This window comes from Plectropomus leopardus, chromosome 21, assembly GCF_026936395.1.
Source record: "Plectropomus leopardus strain MGB_pleo_1.0 chromosome 21, ASM2693639v1, whole genome shotgun sequence".
Classification (NCBI taxonomy): Eukaryota; Metazoa; Chordata; class Actinopteri; order Perciformes; family Serranidae; genus Plectropomus; species Plectropomus leopardus.
The window spans coordinates 22,320,707-22,335,325 of NC_142196.1; the positions used below are offsets into that span (position 1 = coordinate 22,320,707).

Below are 14,619 nucleotides of genomic sequence, written 5' to 3' on the forward strand. Positions count from 1 at the left end.
TTCTCTCTTATTTTCTCAGGAGCTGTCGTTCTCCGGTTAGCCAAGTCGTGGTTTCGGATCGGATCTTTAGAAATTTTGGCTCAAAGTGGAGAGATCGAGCTCCTCAGGTGGGTCTGGTCACATGATCTGTCACACTTTCTTCTCATTCTATGGCTGCGTTTAGTGTCGCGCTGCTTATAACACGTTATTGTTCTGTTGATTTTAGAAAGCTGCTGAACTTTGTGATTGATGAACATTTTCCTTCAATCAAGTCAGATGACCCAGATAAATATTTGGTAGGTTAGGTAAAGAATATGTATTCATTATTATTTTGATCACATAATATGAGGTTTTGATTGATCTAACTTTAGAACAGAAAATGAAAAATAAACATAAGGTGTCCATGTGCTAGTAATTATGGGAATTAAATGCTACGCTGAAGTTACTGTATATCTGCATGCTGTATATTGTTTGTTCATTCAAGAAACATTCTCATATCATGCTTTATGTTTTATTTTATCTTTTCTAGGTATTTTATTCCACTGTTGTGAATGAAACAGCACATCTGATTGCCCAGTGGATGTCAGTTGGGTTTGCACATGGTGAGACAGAGTGTCTGAAAAAGTCTTAAATTCAATTATATCAATATTAGAACTTAACAATCATCAATTAGTCTTTAATTTGAACCTGTGAGGTCCTAATTGCAACAAATGTTTTATGGAAATTATTGTATCAATTGTTTTATCTCTGTTTGTCAAAATGAGTCAAACTCTTTTGTGTGAAAGTCCACATTTCTGATGTTACAAATTTTAAACCTACCACTGAACTTAATGCTGTGTTTTTATTATGTTCTTGCATTTACCTGTTGGAAAAATTTAGTTTACCATTAATATAACTACATTTTTACATAGAACCTAACTCTGCAGCGGACCGCATATTTACTTACCTTTATACTTATATACACAGTTGGTCCAAAAATGAGTATTAAAGTTGGTTAAAAATAAAAGTATTAGAGAGCCGGCACGTTTTGTCATACAGTTTATTCCAACATCTACTGACATCAAATGTGTGTTGTCACAACAGGTGTGTGCAACACGGACAACTTCAGCCTTCTGTCTATCACCATCGACTACGGACCATTTGGCTTCATGGAGTCGTATAACCCCAGTGTGTCCAATGATGCGTGTCTGTACTTCATTGAAATATCTGAATATCCTGTCTTCGTCAAAGGTGAAACAAGGCTTTATCGTTGCAGATTTTGTCCCCAACACATCTGATGATGAGGGCAGATACAGCATCGGAGCGCAGGCCAACGTCGGACTGTTCAACCTGGAGAAGCTCCTGATGGCTCTCAGGCCTGTGCTTTCTACAAAACAGCAGAAAGAGTAAGAACACCAGGATAACAATTTATATTAAGAGTGCATTAACTTATGTTACTTGTATTGATCCGTTTGCCATCAATACAAAGTGCAACAACATTCAGTTTGACTTATACAAAACTCTTTGCATACTACTACCTCTACAAATGGAGACGTCATTTATTTTACTGTGGTAAATATTTAAAAAAGTCTAGAAGCAACATGGGAAATTACTTTTTAGCCAAAAATGATAGTCACCTTCCTTGTCAAACTGTAGCTCATACATCTATTTTCCTCTTTTTTTCAGGGCTAAAATCATTTTAAAAGGATATGCAGATATTTACCACATGAGGTGAGCTTCACATGAAATATTATAGTCTTCATGTTGTCCATAATGCTATAGCCAAGCAGAGATGGTCATAATTATTATTATTCATGCATGTGTTCCAGGATTCATCAGCGATTTAAAGCTAAACTGGGGCTTCTGGGTGAAGAGGAGGAGGATGGTTACCTAATCGCCTTCTTGCTTAAGGCGAGTCATTGACAGAGAGTTGCATGCTTATGAATTCTGAAGTTGTTTAAAATAATAGTGTGTCAGTATGAACTAAGAGTAATTTTAATATTTACAAAAACAACAATTAAAAATGTAAAAATATGCTCAACAGTCAAAGGAGTTTGTGGGCCCCTTTTAAAAAGGAAAACCCACACAAAATAAAATAAAGTAAGAGGATTAAAAATGATAAAACGGAGTTGTAAACACTTGTGTGTGGATGAGACTTTGGGGCATGTATATAATTATTGTATGGATCTAAATACAACAGTAGAAAACAGTTAATGGTTAAATGGTAAGTTCAGTAAGTGAAGTTAATTTCATTCTTATTTGTGTTTGTCTCCCCAGATGATGGAGGACACACAGTCAGACTTCACCATGACCTTCAGGCAGCTCAGTGAAGCATCAGCCCAGCAGCTTCACAACAGCAACTTCACGCAGGTAGAGCTTATGTAATAATATGCTATATTACATTTTATTTTGAAGTTGGTGACATCTTTACTAAATGTGTCAAGAAATCATTTCTGGGGCTGACATTGGGTTTCTTCTGTTAAGTTGTGGAGAGCTGCAAATGTAATAGTGAAACACTGAATAAATAAATTGTGATAAATATCACTAAAGATGCATGTATATGACTGTGTAGAATAGTGAATTAGTGTTTGATTAGTATGCAGGTAAGCCTAATGCAAAATGCTGTTACTTCAGTAGCAACAATTATGCAAAACCAGTTTAGAAATGCAGAAGTTCAGTTTTGATTTAAGGCTTTCTTTTTTAGATGTGGGCTCTCGAAGACTTGTCCTCCCACAAGCTCTTTTCTGAGTGGCTCAGCATGTACCTGCTCCGGCTCAGCAGGTAAGCAAAAAGACGGACAGTAATAGTCAGTTTTACTTAAATGTTCACAAGGAGATTTTTTTTCCCTGGAAAACACACTCATTTTTATTTGTTGTCATAGCATGTTTTTGGGATTATATCAAGTTGGATTAAATTTTTTTTCTGTCCAGACAACAAAATGATAGTGAATTGGATCGTCAACTCAGGATGAAAAGTAAGCCACTGAATCTACAAATTATAGTGTTGACTTTGACATGGAATGTATAACAAGTTGAAATTTCATAGTGAGTCAAAAGAAGCAAATTCATTATACTGATTTCTGTAATGTTATGTATGATGTTTTTTCCAAGAATAACTTTGCCTGCTTGCAAATATCTTGCAGATGTAAATCCCAGATATGTGCTGAGGAACTGGATGGCAGAGTCGGCCATAAGTAAAGCTGAGGCGAATGATTTCTCTGAGGTATGTATATGATATTGAACTCGTATTACAGTGTGACCGCAGGGTCTTAAAAGTTTTGAAAGTTGAAAAGGGCCCTTGAAAACTGTTACATTTTGCAGCTTGTTTTCCGCATGTGGATTTGTCCAAAGAGATTGTTAGCTAAAGTTTACATGTAGTAATTACTGTGAAGATGTGCCGTGGGATTGTATATAGTTTGTTAATGGGACTAAATATGATCTCATCTTGTTTTTGTCTGTTTTTGCAACATCCTGTGTTTTGGGATGTCTCGGCACGCTATTTCATGTGGTTTGAAATTGTTTTAAACAGTTTTTTGAAAATGTCATTTTTTGAAATTTTTGCCTTGCATTTTTGGTGGATTTTTGGACATGTTGTTTTATGGTGTTTTTGGCAAGGCTATAGTATGGCAAAAATGTCAAAAATGCCATTTTCAAAAAACTGCTTAAAACCATTTCAAACCACTTCAAATAGCGTGCAGAGACACGCCATAGCAAAGGATTTTGCAAACACAGCCCAAAACACCATAAAACAGCATGTCCAAAAATCCACCAAAAATGCAAGGCTATAGTATGGCAAAAATGTCAAAAATGCCATTTTCAAAAAACTGCTTAAAACCATTTTAAACCACTTCAAATAGCGTGCAGAGACCCGCCATAGCAAAGGATTTTGCAAAAACAGCCAAAAACACCATAAAACAGCATGTCCAAAAATCCACCAAAAATGCAAGGCTATAGTATGGCAAAAATGTCAAAAATGCCATTTTCAAAAAACTGCTTAAAACCATTTCAAACCACTTCAAATAGCGTGCAGAGACACGCCATAGCAAAGGATTTTGCAAACACAGCCAAAAACACCATAAAACAGCATGTCCAAAAATCCACCAAAAATGCAAGGCTATAGTATGGCAAAAATGTGAAAAATGCCATTTTCAAAAAACTGCTTAAAACCATTTCAAACCACTTCAAATAGCGTGCAGAGACACGCCATAGCAAAGGATTTTGCAAAAACAGCCAAAAACACCATAAAACAACATGTCCAAAAATCCACCAAAAATGCAAGGCTATAGTATGGCAAAAATGTCAAAAATGTCATTTTCAAAAAACTGTTTAAAACCATTTCAGACCACTTCAAATAGCTTGCAGAGACACGCCATCGCAAAGGATTTTGCAAAAACAGCCAAAAACACCATAAAACAACATGTCCAAAAATCCACCAAAAATGCAAGGCTATAGTATGGCAAAAATGTCAAAAATGCCATTTTCAAAAAACTGCTTAAAACCATTTCAAACCACTTCAAATAGCGTGCAGAGACACGCCATAGCAAAGGATTTTGCAAAAACAGCCAAAAACACCATAAAACAGCATGTCCAAAAATCCACCAAAAATGCAAGGCTATAGTATGGCAAAAATGTCAAAAATGCCATTTTCAAAAAACTGCTTAAAACCATTTCAAACCACTTCAAATAGCGTGCAGAGACACGCCATAGCAAAGGATTTTGCAAAAACAGCCCAAAACACCATTAAACAGCATGTCCAAAAATCCACCAAAAATGCAAGGCTATAGTATGGCAAAAATGGCAAAAATGTAATTTTCAAAAAACTGTTTAAAACCATTTCAAACCACTTCAAATAGCTTGCAGAGACACGCCATCGCAAAGGATTTTGCAAAAACAGCCAAAAACACCATAAAACAACATGTCCAAAATCCACCAAAATGCAAGGCTATAGTATGGCAAAAATGTCAAAATGCCATTTTCAAAAAACTGCTTAAAACCATTTCAAACCACTTCAAATAGCGTGCAGAGACACGCCATAGCAAAAGGAATTTTGCAAAAACAGCCAAAAACACCATAAAACAGCATGTCCAAAAATCCACCAAAAATGCAAGGCTATAGTATGGCAAAAATGTCAAAAATGCCATTTTCAAAAAACTGCTTAAAACCATTTCAAACCACTTCAAATAGCGTGCAGAGACACGCCATAGCAAAGGATTTTGCAAAAACAGCCAAAAACACCATAAAACAGCATGTCCAAAAATCCACCAAAATGCAAGGCTATAGTATGGCAAAATGTCAAAAATGCCATTTTCAAAAAGCTGCTTAAAACCATTTCAAACCACTTCAAATAGCTTGCAGAGACACGCCATCGCAAAGGATTTTTGCAAAAACAGCCAAAAACACCATAAAACAGCATGTCCAAAAATCCACCAAAAATGCAAGGCTATAGTATGGCAAAAATGTCAAAAAATGCCATTTTAAAAAAACTGCTGAAAACCATTTTAAACCACATTAAAGAGCATGCCGAGACACGCCATAGCAAAGGATTTTGCAAAAACAGCCAAACACAACATTAAATAGAATGTCCAAAATCCACCAAAAATGCAAGGCTATAGTAAGGCAAAAATGTCAAAAAATGCCGTTTTCAAAAATCTGCAGAAAACCATTTTAAACCACATAAAATAGCATGCAGAGACACGCCATAGCAAAGGATTTTGCAAACACAGCCAAAAACACCATAAAACAGCATGTCCAAAAATCCACCAAAAATGCAAGGCTATAGTATGGCAAAATGTGAAAAATGCCATTTTCAAAAACTGCTTAAAACCATTTCAAACCACTTCAAATAGCGTGCAGAGACACGCCATAGCAAAGGATTTTGCAAAACAGCCAAAAACACCATAAAACAGCATGTCCAAAAAACCACCAAAAATGCAAGGCCATAGTATGGCAAAAAAGGCCAAAAATGCCATTTTCAAAAAACTGCTTAAAACCATTTCAAACCACTTCAAATAGCGTGCAGAGACACGCCATAGCAAAGGATTTTGCAAAAACAGCCAAAAACACCATAAAACAGCATGTCCAAAAATCCACCAAAAATGCAAGGCTATAGTATGGCAAAAATGTCAAAAATGCCATTTTCAAAAAACTGCTTAAAACCATTTCAAACAACTTCAAATAGCTTGCAGAGACACGCCATAGCAAAGGATTTTGCAAAAACAGCCAAAAACACCATAAAACAGCATGTCCAAAAATCCACCAAAATGCAAGGCTATAGTATGGCAAAATGTGAAAAATGCCATTTTCAAAAAACTGCTTAAAACCATTTCAAACCACTTCAAATAGCGTGCAGAGACACGCCATAGCAAAGGATTTTGCAAAAACAGCCAAAAACACCATAAAACAGCATGTCCAAAAATCCACCAAAAATGCAAGGCTATAGTATGGCAAAAATGTCAAAAATGCCATTTTCAAAAAACTGCTTAAAACCATTTCAAACCACTTCAAATAGCATGCAGAGACACGCCATAGCAAAGGATTTTGCAAACACAGCCAAAAACACCATAAAACAGCATGTCCAAAAATCCACCAAAATGCAAGGCTATAGTATGGCAAAAATGTCAAAAATGCCATTTTCAAAAAACTGCTTAAAACCATTTCAAACCACTTCAAATAGCTTGCAGAGACACGCCATAGCAAAGGATTTTGCAAAAACAGCCAAAAACACCATAAAACAGCATGTCCAAAAATCCACCAAAAATGCAAGGCTATAGTATGGCAAAAATGCCATTTTCAAAAAACTGCTTAAAACCATTTCAAACCACTTCAAATAGCGTGCAGAGACACGCCATAGCAAAGGATTTTGCAAACACAGCCCAAAACACCATAAAACAGCATGTCCAAAATCCACCAAAAATGCAAGGCTATAGTATGGCAAAAATGTCAAAAATGCCATTTTCAAAAACTGCTTAAAACCATTTCAAACCACTTCAAATAGCATGCAGAGACACGCCATAGCAAAGGATTTTGCAAAAACAGCCAAAAACACCATAAAACAGCATGTCCAAAAATCCACCAAAAATGCAAGGCTATAGTATGGCAAAAATGTCAAAAATGCCATTTTCAAAAAACTGCTTAAAACCATTTCAAACCACTTCAAATAGCGTGCAGAGACACGCCATAGCAAAGGATTTTGCAAAAACAGCCAAAAACACCATAAAACAGCATGTCCAAAAATCCACCAAAAATGCAAGGCTATAGTATGGCAAAAATGCCAAAATGCCATTTTCAAAAACTGCTTAAAACCATTTCAAACCACTTCAAATAGCGTGCAGAGACACGCCATAGCAAAGGATTTTGCAAACACAGCCAAAAACACCATAAAACAGCATGTCCAAAAATCCACCAAAAATGCAAGGCTATAGTATGGCAAAAATGTCAAAAATGCCATTTTCAAAAAACTGCTTAAAACCATTTCAAACCACTTCAAATAGCTTGCAGAGACACGCCATCGCAAAGGATTTTGCAAAAACAGCCAAAAACACCATAAAACAGCATGCCCAAAAACCCACCAAAATGCAAGGCTATAGTATGGCAAAAATGTCAAAATGCCATTTTCAAAAAACTGCTTAAAACCATTTCAAACCACTTCAAATAGCTGCAGAGACACGCCATAGCAAAGGATTTTGCAAAAACAGCCAAAACACCATAAAACAGCATGTCCAAAAATCCACCAAAAATGCAAGGCTATAGTATGGCAAAAATGTCAAAAATGCCATTTTCAAAAAACTGCTTAAAACCATTTCAAACCACTTCAAATAGCGTGCAGAGACACGCCATAGCAAAGGATTTTGCAAAAACAGCCAAAAACACCATAAAACAGCATGTCCAAAAATCCACCAAAAATGCAAGGCTATAGTATGGCAAAAATGTCAAAATGCCATTTTCAAAAACTGCTTAAAACCATTTCAAACCACTTCAAATAGCGTGCAGAGACACGCCATAGCAAAAGGATTTTGCAAAAACAGCCAAAAACACCATAAAACAGCATGTCCAAAAATCCACCAAAAATGCAAGGCTATAGTATGGCAAAAATGTCAAAAATGCCATTTTCAAAAAACTGCTTAAAACCATTTCAAACCACTTCAAATAGCGTGCAGAGACACGCCATAGCAAAGGATTTTGCAAAAACAGCCAAAAACACCATAAAACAGCATGTCCAAAAATCCACCAAAAATGCAAGGCTATAGTATGGCAAAAATGTCAAAAATGCCATTTTTAAAAAACTGCGTAAAACCAATTCAAACCACTTCAAATAGCTGCAGAGACACGCCATAGCAAAGGATTTTGCAAAAACAGCCAAAACACCATAAAACAGCATGTCCAAAATCCACCAAAAATGCAAGGCTATAGTATGGCAAAATGTCAAAATGCCATTTTCAAAAACTGCTTAAAACCATTTCAAACCACTTCAAATAGCGTGCAGAGACACGCCATCGCAAAGGATTTTGCAAAAACAGCCAAAAACACCATAAAACAGCATGTCCAAAAATCCACCAAAAATGCAAGGCTATAGTATGGCAAAATGTCAAAATGCCATTTTCAAAAACTGCTTAAAACCATTTCAAACCACTTCAAATAGCGTGCAGAGACACGCCATAGCAAAGGATTTTGCAAAAACAGCCAAAAACACCATAAAACAGCATGTCCAAAAATCCACCAAAAATGCAAGGCTATAGTATGGCAAAAATGTCAAAAAATGCCATTTTCAAAAAACTGCTTAAAACCATTTCAAACCACTTCAAATAGCGTGCAGAGACACGCCATAGCAAAGGATTTTGCAAAAACAGCCAAAAACACCATAAAACAGCATGTCCAAAAATCCACCAAAAATGCAAGGCTATAGTATGGCAAAATGCCAAAAATGCCATTTTCAAAAAACTGCTTAAAACCATTTCAAACCACTTCAAATAACGTGCAGAGACACGCCATAGCAAAGGATTTTGCAAACACAGCCAAAACACCATAAAACAGCATGTCCAAAAATCCACCAAAAATGCAAGGCTATAGTATGGCAAAAATGCCAAAAATGCCATTTTCAAAAAACTGCTTAAAACCATTTCAAACCACTTCAAATAGCTTGCAGAGACACGCCATCGCAAAGGATTTTGCAAAAACAGCCAAAAACACCATAAAACAGCATGTCCAAAAATCCACCAAAAATGCAAGGCTATAGTATGGCAAAAATGCCAAAAATGCCATTTTCAAAAAACTGCTTAAAACCATTTCAAACCACTTCAAATAGCTTGCAGAGACACGCCATCGCAAAGGATTTTTGCAAAAACAGCCAAAAACACCATAAAACAGCATGTCCAAAAATCCACCAAAAATGCAAGGCTATAGTATGGCAAAAATGTCAAAAATGCCATTTTCAAAAACTGCTTAAAACCATTTCAAACCACTTCAAATAGCGTGCAGAGACACGCCATAGCAAAGGATTTTGCAAAACAGCCAAAACACCATAAAACAGCATGTCCAAAAATCCACCAAAAATGCAAGGCTATAGTATGGCAAAAATGCCAAAAATGCCATTTTCAAAAAACTGCTTAAAACCATTTCAAACCACTTCAAATAGCTTGCAGAGACACGCCATAGCAAAGGATTTTGCAAAAACAGCCAAAAACACCATAAAACAGCATGTCCAAAAATCCACCAAAAATGCAAGGCTATAGTATGGCAAAAATGTCAAAAATGCCATTTTCAAAAAACTGCTTAAAACCATTTCAAACCACTTCAAATAGCGTGCAGAGACACGCCATAGCAAAGGATTTTGCAAAAACAGCCAAAAACACCATAAAACAGCATGTCCAAAAATCCACCAAAAATGCAAGGCTATAGTATGGCAAAAATGCCAAAAATGCCATTTTCAAAAAACTGCTTAAAACCATTTCAAACCACTTCAAATAGCTTGCAGAGACACGCCATCGCAAAGGATTTTGCAAAAACAGCCAAAAACACCATAAAACAGCATGTCCAAAAATCCACCAAAAATGCAAGGCTATAGTATGGCAAAAATGTCAAAAATGCCATTTTCAAAAAACTGCTAAAAACCATTTTAAACCACTTAAAATAGCATGCAGAGACACGCCATAGCAAAGGATTTTGCAAAACAGCCAAAAACACCATAAAACAGCATGTCCAAAAATCCACCAAAAATGCAAGGCTATAGTATGGCAAAATGTGAAAAATGCCATTTTCAAAAAACTGCTTAAAACCATTTCAAACCACTTCAAATTGCGTGCAGAGACACGCCATCGCAAAGGATTTTGCAAAACAGCCAAAAACACCATAAAACAGCATGTCCAAAAATCCACCAAAAATGCAAGGCTATAGTATGGCAAAAATGTCAAAAATGCCATTTTCAAAAAACTGCTTAAAACCATTTCAAACCACTTCAAATAGCTTGCAGAGACACGCCATCGCAAAGGATTTTTAAAAAACAGCCAAAACACCATAAAACAGCATGTCCAAAAATCCACCAAAAATGCAAGGCTATAGTATGGCAAAAATGTCAAAAATGCCATTTTCAAAAAACTGCTTAAAACCATTTCAAACCACTTCAAATAGCTTGCAGAGACACGCCATAGCAAAGGATTTTGCAAAAACAGCCAAAAACACCATAAAACAGCATGTCCAAAAATCCACCAAAAATGCAAGGCTATAGTATGGCAAAAATGTCAAAATGCCATTTTCAAAAAACTGCTTAAAACCATTTCAAACCACTTCAAATAGCGTGCAGAGACACGCCATAGCAAAGGATTTTGCAAACACAGCCAAAAACACCATAAAACAGCATGTCCAAAAATCCACCAAAAATGCAAGGCTATAGTATGGCAAAAATGTCAAAAATGCCATTTTCAAAAAACTGCTTAAAACCATTTCAAACCACTTCAAATAGCGTGCAGAGACACGCCATAGCAAAGGATTTTGCAAAAACAGCCAAAAACACCATAAAACAGCATGTCCAAAAATCCACCAAAAATGCAAGGCTATAGTATGGCAAAAATGTCAAAAAATGCCATTTTCAAAAAACTGCTTAAAACCATTTCAAACCACTTCAAATAGCGTGCAGAAACACGCCATAGCAAAGGATTTTGCAAACACAGCCAAAAACACCATAAAACAGCATGTCCAAAAATCCACCAAAAATGCAAGGCTATAGTATGGCAAAAATGTCAAAAATGCCATTTTCAAAAAACTGCTTAAAACCATTTCAAACCACTTCAAATAGCGTGCAGAGACACGCCATAGCAAAGGATTTTGCAAAACAGCCAAAAAACACCATAAAACAGCATGTCCAAAAATCCACCAAAAATGCAAGGCTATAGTATGGCAAAAATGCCAAAAATGCCATTTTCAAAAAGCTGCTTAAAACCATTTCAAACCACTTCAAATAGCTTGCAGAGACACGCCATCGCAAAGGATTTTTGCAAAAACAGCCAAAAACACCATAAAACAGCATGTCCAAAAATCCACCAAAAATGCAAGGCTATAGTATGGCAAAATGTCAAAATGCCATTTTCAAAAACTGCTTAAAACCATTTCAAACCACTTCAAATAGCGTGCAGAGACACGCCATAGCAAAGGATTTTGCAAAACAGCCAAAAACACCATAAAACAGCATGTCCAAAATCCACCAAAAATGCAAGGCTATAGTATGGCAAAATGTCAAAAATGCCATTTTCAAAAAACTGCTAAAAACCATTTCAAACCACTTCAAATAGCGTGCAGAGACACGCCATAGCAAAGGATTTTGCAAACACAGCCAAAACACCATAAAACAGCATGTCCAAAAATCCACCAAAAATGCAAGGCTATAGTATGGCAAAAATGTCAAAAATGCCATTTTCAAAAAACTGCTTAAAACCATTTCAAACCACTTCAAATAGCGTGCAGAGACACGCCATAGCAAAGGATTTTGCAAAAACAGCCAAAAACACCATAAAACAGCATGTCCAAAAATCCACCAAAAATGCAAGGCTATAGTATGGCAAAATGTCAAAATGCCATTTTCAAAAACTGCTTAAAACCATTTCAAACCACTTCAAATAGCATGCAGAGACACGCCATAGCAAAGGATTTTGCAAACACAGCCAAAAACACCATAAAACAGCATGTCCAAAAATCCACCAAAATGCAAGGCTATAGTATGGCAAAAATGTCAAAAATGCCATTTTCAAATAACTGCTTAAAACCATTTCAAACCACTTCAAATAGCGTGCAGAGACACGCCATAGCAAAGGATTTTGCAAAACAGCCAAAAACACCATAAAACAGCATGTCCAAAAATCCACCAAAAATGCAAGGCTATAGTATGGCAAAAATGCCAAAATGCCATTTTCAAAAAACTGCTTAAAACCATTTCAAACCACTTCAAATAGCGTGCAGAAACACGCCATAGCAAAGGATTTTGCAAAAACAGCCAAAAACACCATAAAACAGCATGTCCAAAAATCCACCAAAAATGCAAGGCTATAGTATGGCAAAAATGTCAAAAAATGCCATTTTCAAAAAACTGCTTAAAACCATTTCAAACCACTTCAAATAGCGTGCAGAAACACGCCATAGCAAAGGATTTTGCAAAAACAGCCAAAAACACCATAAAACAGCATGTCCAAAAATCCACCAAAAATGCAAGGCTATAGTATGGCAAAAATGTCAAAAATGCCATTTTCAAAAACCTGCTTAAAACCATTTTAAACCACTTCAAATAGCGTGCAGAGACACGCCATAGCAAAGGATTTTGCAAAAACAGCCAAAAACACCATAAAACAGCATGTCCAAAAATCCACCAAAAATGCAAGGCTATAGTATGGCAAAATGGTCAAAATGCCATTTTCAAAAAACTGCTTAAAACCATTTCAAACCACTTCAAATAGCGTGCAGAAACACGCCATAGCAAAGGATTTTGCAAAACAGCCAAAAACACCATAAAACAGCATGTCCAAAAATCCACCAAAAATGCAAGGCTATAGTATGGCAAAAATGTCAAAAATGCCATTTTCAAAAAACTGCTTAAAACCATTTCAAACCACTTCAAATAGCGTGCAGAGACACGCCATAGCAAAGGATTTTGCAAAAACAGCCAAAAACACCATAAAACAGCATGTCCAAAAATCCACCAAAAATGCAAGGCTATAGTATGGCAAAAATGTCAAAAATGCCATTTTCAAAAAACTGCTTAAAACCATTTCAAACCACTTCAAATAGCGTGCAGAGACACGCCATAGCAAAGGATTTTGCAAAAACAGCCAAAAACACCATAAAACAGCATGTCCAAAAATCCACCAAAAATGCAAGGCTATAGTATGGCAAAAATGTCAAAAAAATGCCATTTTCAAAAAACTGCTTAAAACCATTTCAAACCACTTCAAATAGCGTGCAGAGACACGCCATAGCAAAGGATTTTGCAAACACAGCCCAAAACACCATAAAACAGCATGTCCAAAAATCCACCAAAAATGCAAGGCTATAGTATGGCAAAAATGTCAAAAATGCCATTTTCAAAAAACTGCTTAAAACCATTTCAAACCACTTCAAATAGCGTGCAGAGACACGCAATAGCAAAGGATTTTGCAAAACAGCCAAAAACACCATAAAACAGCATGTCCAAAAATCCACCAAAAATGCAAGGCTATAGTATGGCAAAAATGCCATTTTCAAAAAACTGCTTAAAACCATTTCAAACCACTTCAAATAGCGTGCAGAGACACGCCATAGCAAAGGATTTTGCAAACACAGCCCAAAACACCATAAAACAGCATGTCCAAAAATCCACCAAAAATGCAAGGCTATAGTATGGCAAAAATGTCAAAAATGCCATTTTCAAAAAACTGCTTAAAACCATTTCAAACCACTTCAAATAGCTTGCAGAGACACGCCATCGCAAAGGATTTTGCAAAAACAGCCAAAAACACCATAAAACAGCATGTCCAAAAATCCACCAAAAATGCAAGGCTATAGTATGGCAAAAATGTCAAAAATGCCATTTTCAAAAAACTGCTTAAAACCATTTCAAACCACTTCAAATAGCGTGCAGAGACACGCCATAGCAAAGGATTTTGCAAAAACAGCCAAAAACACCATAAAACAGCATGTCCAAAAATCCACCAAAAATGCAAGGCTATAGTATGGCAAAAATGTCAAAAATGCCATTTTCAAAAAACTGCTTAAAACCATTTCAAACCACTTCAAATAGCGTGCAGAGACACGCCATAGCAAAGGATTTTGCAAACACAGCCAAAACACCATAAAACAGCATGTCCAAAAATCCACCAAAAATGCAAGGCTATAGTATGGCAAAAATGTCAAAAATGCCATTTTCAAAAAACTGCTTAAAACCATTTCAAACCACTTCAAATAGCGTGCAGAGACACGCCATAGCAAAGGATTTTGCAAACACAGCCCAAAACACCATAAAACAGCATGTCCAAAAATCCACCAAAAATGCAAGGCTATAGTATGGCAAAATGTGAAAAATGCCATTTTCAAAAAACTGCTTAAAACCATTTCAAACCACTTCAAATAGCGTGCAGAGACACGCCATAGCAAAGGATTTTGCAAAAACAGCCAAAAACACCATAAAACAGCATGTCCAAAAATCCAC

The 14,619-nt window shown here is 36.2% G+C and overlaps 1 protein-coding gene across 1 annotated transcript in view; it reads left to right on the forward strand.

Annotated features, from left to right (window-relative positions):
- LOC121960683 (uncharacterized) overlaps positions 1 to 14,619 on the forward strand; it is a 28,125-nt gene that overhangs the window by 5,275 nt on the left and 8,231 nt on the right. Inside the window, exons 8-18 of the mRNA XM_042510491.2 lie at positions 20 to 107; positions 206 to 275; positions 509 to 581; positions 1,063 to 1,146; positions 1,235 to 1,364; positions 1,645 to 1,689; positions 1,788 to 1,869; positions 2,236 to 2,328; positions 2,663 to 2,739; positions 2,889 to 2,932; positions 3,101 to 3,180. Coding sequence (XP_042366425.2) covers positions 20 to 107; positions 206 to 275; positions 509 to 581; positions 1,063 to 1,146; positions 1,235 to 1,364; positions 1,645 to 1,689; positions 1,788 to 1,869; positions 2,236 to 2,328; positions 2,663 to 2,739; positions 2,889 to 2,932; positions 3,101 to 3,180 — 866 coding nt within the window. The remainder of the gene's footprint in view (positions 1 to 19; positions 108 to 205; positions 276 to 508; positions 582 to 1,062; positions 1,147 to 1,234; positions 1,365 to 1,644; positions 1,690 to 1,787; positions 1,870 to 2,235; positions 2,329 to 2,662; positions 2,740 to 2,888; positions 2,933 to 3,100; positions 3,181 to 14,619) is intronic.